The sequence below is a fragment of the Hordeum vulgare genome, chromosome 3H, assembly GCF_904849725.1.
Source record: "Hordeum vulgare subsp. vulgare chromosome 3H, MorexV3_pseudomolecules_assembly, whole genome shotgun sequence".
In the NCBI taxonomy this organism is placed as follows: Eukaryota; Viridiplantae; Streptophyta; class Magnoliopsida; order Poales; family Poaceae; genus Hordeum; species Hordeum vulgare.
Window position 1 is genome coordinate 149,912,621 of NC_058520.1, and position 4,415 is coordinate 149,917,035.

Sequence of the window (4,415 nt, forward strand, 5' to 3'; positions counted from 1 at the left end):
GAGAATATTTTCTGCATGCAGCCCATCTCTCCTCCGTCACCACGCCTGGGTGTCGATCAAAGCTGCGGTGCCCCACCAGGCCTGCCCCGCAATCACCGAAACGGCAACTGCCAAAGGCTGGTTGCGTAAAGGCTACCCAGCTCCGTCCAACGACCGGTCTCGTCGTCCTACTCCTGCTGTGCCGCTGCGAGCCACGACACAAACCGAGGTATTACTCCCACGAAAAAGAAAAGAGAGGAACGAACAATTCAAACTCCTAGTGGAAGTGGCCTTGAACCCCTGGAAATTAGGCGGCTAAAACCCTACTACTCCTACTACCCACGGGAATCGGCATCAGTCCACTCTTCTCTTCGCTTGCTTTCTCTCCGCTCTCCTGCCAAAATGGCTCCGCCGGCGTGGATCATCCTGGGCGCCGTCCCGCGCGTGTCGGAGCTGGACGACGCGGACCTCTCCCTCGCACTCGCCGCGCCGCCGCGCATCTCCGTGCTCACCGTGCCACCGCGCGTGTCCCCCATCCAGGCCGACCCCACCAGCCGCGCCTGCCCCTGGGTACTCACCGCGGACCCTGCGTCCGGCCTCCTCCTCCTCAGCGCCCCGCCGCCCCCTCCCACCCCCACTCCACCTCGCCCGGCAACATTCTGCAACGGCGTGCGCCTCGCCGAGGTCGGCTACATCAAGCGCCAGCCGCCGACCTACTTCGTCTGCGACGTCACCTCCGCCACCGCCTTCCGCCTCCCTCAACCCGGCCGCGACCCGAGCGGGCTACCTGAGGAGATCAACGCGCTGAACCTCGGCGTCGTCGCTGCACCCGGAGCCGGAGGCGGCGCGGGGCGCTACATGGTCGTCGAGTTCCGCTACATGTTCGCAGACCAGCACGCCACGCTCCTCTGCTTCTCGTCCGACACCGGCGAGTGGGAGTGGAAGCCGGTGCACAACCCGCTGGGACGCTGGATTTGGGGCAGAGACGGCGTCGTCGCCCACGACGGCAAGCTCTGGTGGGTGGATCTCGCCGGGGGCCTCATCTTCTGCGACCCTTTCGCGGACGCGCCGGTGCTGGACATCGTCCCGCTCCCGGAAAGCGACTGCCATGTGTCTGATGCCTCGTGCGCCCACTGCGCCGGGAGATCGATGGCCTACCGCCGATTCGTGCAGGTGAGCGCTGGCAAGTTCCGGTGGGTGGAGTGGAGCTCTCACCGTGACGACGAGGCTCCCATGACGGTCACCATGTGGACGCTGAATGATCCGGAGGCCAAGGAGTGGGTGCTGGAGTACAAGAAGGTGAGCTTTCAGGAGATCTGGGCCGACGACAGCTACAAGGCTGCCGGCCTGACGGAGAAGAACCCCACGTTCGCACTCGTCCACCCCATGAATCCGGACGTGCTCTACTTCTTCCTGGAGGAGCAACTCTTCGGCGTGGACCTGCGCGCCAAGAGGGTTGTGGAGTGCAGCGTGTACGAGATGGTGGTGCCACCGTCAGGGAAGCCCCCCAACTGTTTCTCCGTCCACGCATTGGAGCTGCCGATCGCGCTTTCGGCAGGTAACCACCCATCACACCTTACATGGTTTCTACCCTCTACGCTGTTGAACACTGGGTGTTATTTGCACTGGAATATCACTAGACACACGTGCAAGCAATCACATTTCTATCTCTCCCCTCGTTTGTTAACGTTTTGGACTGACTTCGCCTAATTCAATCAAAGTTCATCTGTGGGATTAGTATTCACATGTGCTAAGTTGTTTTGCTGTTGCTCACGCGCGTATGACTATGATGCAGTCCTTAATTAAGCGTTGTATTGACATTAATTCTACAGTCCTGCTAAGTCTCAGTGGACTAAGACTTCGTTATATACAGTATTACATCACTTGACTGAGACTTGGTTAATTCTACAGTCATCCTCTACAGTAGTTACTTGGTTGTATCTTTCTCTTGTATTTCCTTTTTTGGCACTTGTTCATCTATTTAAATTAGTAGGTACTAGACAGCACAATTAATGTTTATTCGGCTCCTATGCTCTGTTTGCTTCGAATTGAAATTGTTCCAAAAAAAAGACCATACATGTGTTCACGTCTGATTGATCTTCTAGTAAGCCACAGCTATATTGCCTGCATGTGCCTGAAACGATAGAGAAACTACCTTTGCTTAGTGTCTACCATTCGTTTTAAATCCCAAAAGATGCACTGTTATCTGTTGTGCAAACACGATTGAATTAACTTTACCGGAATCACATCAGCACTGGCACACACATCCAGCAGCATGGACATTTCGTGGCAGATCTGGAAGTTGAATATGCACTCTCACATCTAAACTCTGTTTTGGCATAGGATGTTGCATCATAAATTGGAATAGTATAGAGCTCATATGGTTCGTGTTGCTCCTTGAGAAGGGTTTATGCTGTTTGTTATTTGGGGTCACAAACTCGCAATGCATACGCAATTTATCTTGTAGGCTGTTAAACTTGTCATTCTGCAGACGGATAGTAGTGGTCACAATGTATATTCTCTTGATTGTTTGTTATCAATTTGGGCAGTGGTGGACTGTAAATACTTTTCCTTCTTATGGCACTGTAATTGACATCCAATTGTTCTTAGCATATCTACAGGTGTACAAACCTGCAGCCACTATCTCATCTATCTTATTCATCTATGGCTACTATACATACGCCCACTTAGTCTTTGCATGTACTGAATAGTGCCACCAGTTAATTTTAAACTAACTGGTTTTTCGATAAATGTGTCACAGACTCTATAAAAGGACACATGGATTGATTCTTTATGATTTGGTTTTCATTTTTCATATGCAATTACTGTATTTCTAACTGGATATATAAAGCATTGATATATTTCAAAGTTAGTTATTTTAAGCATTCACGTCAATTTAGTTATTATATCCATATATTGGTGGCAATCCCAACATTGGTTATGTTGATCAAATACAGTACTTATTAGTTTTGACTGTGTGTCAGTTGTTGTTTATGCAGGCTCGCTTCCATCTGATGTTGGCAGCGGTTCCAACAGAAAAGAGTCTACCCCATTGGCATCATCTGTTTCCCAGGTGAGCGTCATCAGAGATCTGTTATTCATGTTGATCACCACACAGATATTTGTCTTCCACAACAACGATGATGACAACGGTTTTCTGCTGTGTTCTCCATGCAGGAGAAAGCGCTGAGTCTGCAGATCGAGTTTGAGGAGGGTGAGGAGGGATATTGAGGCAGCATATACCTCATCTGATCAACAAGGCAATGGATCTCCATGAAGAGATAACTTATATCTTATTAGTCTCTAGTCCCTCAAGATGATCTTGTCCTTTCGATTGCGGCCTCTTTGGTTCTATCTACGTACCTTGCTAATTTCTTAGTTGTAACTTTCAACAGGATGTGATGTGAGCACTCTAATTATCCTGTTCTGTAATGAATCTATGGTACGCTTTGGTAGCTCGAGCTCACTCGCCACTGGATGACTTGTGATTATATCCTCTAGGGAAGATGCTCGTAATGTGATTCTGAATTATTAGAGAACTTTTAAGATAGTCCCCATTATCTGTTTACCTTGATCTATGTAAATGGTAATGTCTACACGTGTGGCATGAGACAACATGTTTCACATGCCTTTGAAAGGACATGGATGTCACCTGGGGGGAATAGGCGCTTTAAAATTAACGTTTAATTTGTCAAGCACAAAACCTAAAACAACTAGGCTCAACTATGTGCACCAATAACTTATGCTAAACAAGATAAACAACTAACTGACAGCAAGATATATGACAAGAAACAATATGGTTATCACAAAGTAAAATGCATAATTAAAGGGTTCGGGTAAGAGATAACCGAGGCACGCGGAGACGATGTTGTATCCCGAAGTCACACCCTTGCGGATGCTAATCTCCGTTGGAGCGGTGTGGAGGCACAATGCTCCCCAAGATGCCACTAAGGCCACCGTAATCTCCTCACGCCCTCGCACAATGCAAGATGCCGTGATTCCATTAAGGGACCCTTGAGGGCGGTCACCGAACCCGTACAAACAAGGTTGGGGCAATCTCCACAACTTAATTGGAGGCTCCCAACAACACCACAAAGCTTCACCACAATGGCATATGGCTTCGAGGTGACCACAAATGCTCGGGGCAATCTCCACAACTTAATTGGAGACCTCGACGCTCGCTCGGAGCTTTACACCACAATGATTGAGCTCCGAGGCACCACCAAGCTTCTAGGGGTACCAAGTACCCAAAGGTAATAAGCTTCTCAACTTCTCACTTTCACGTATTACCGTGGAGAACTCAAACCGATGCACCAAGTTACCGTAAGGAGGCACATTGGATATGAGATAGAAACTCGATAATCCAAATGACTTGGCTTGAGATAATATGAATGATGAAGACTCCTTAATTCTTCATTATGTATCCAAGTCTCCAA

The 4,415-nt window shown here is 49.1% G+C and overlaps 1 protein-coding gene across 2 annotated transcripts; it reads left to right on the forward strand.

The window, feature by feature from the left end:
* Positions 1-252: 252 nt before the first annotated feature.
* On the forward strand, positions 253-3,434 carry LOC123439708. 2 transcript variants are annotated; one of them, XM_045116397.1, is made up of 3 exons: positions 253-1,537; positions 2,964-3,052; positions 3,157-3,434. In XM_045116397.1, exons 1-3 carry the CDS (start codon positions 382-384, stop codon positions 3,208-3,210), a joined length of 1,299 nt encoding a protein of 432 aa, XP_044972332.1. In that variant the 5' UTR covers positions 253-381; the 3' UTR covers positions 3,211-3,434. The 2 variants fall into 2 exon arrangements, with proteins under 2 accessions (XP_044972332.1, XP_044972333.1); XM_045116398.1 differs by having other exon boundaries at positions 268-1,537; positions 2,979-3,052.
* The last annotated feature ends 981 nt before the right edge of the window (positions 3,435-4,415 follow it).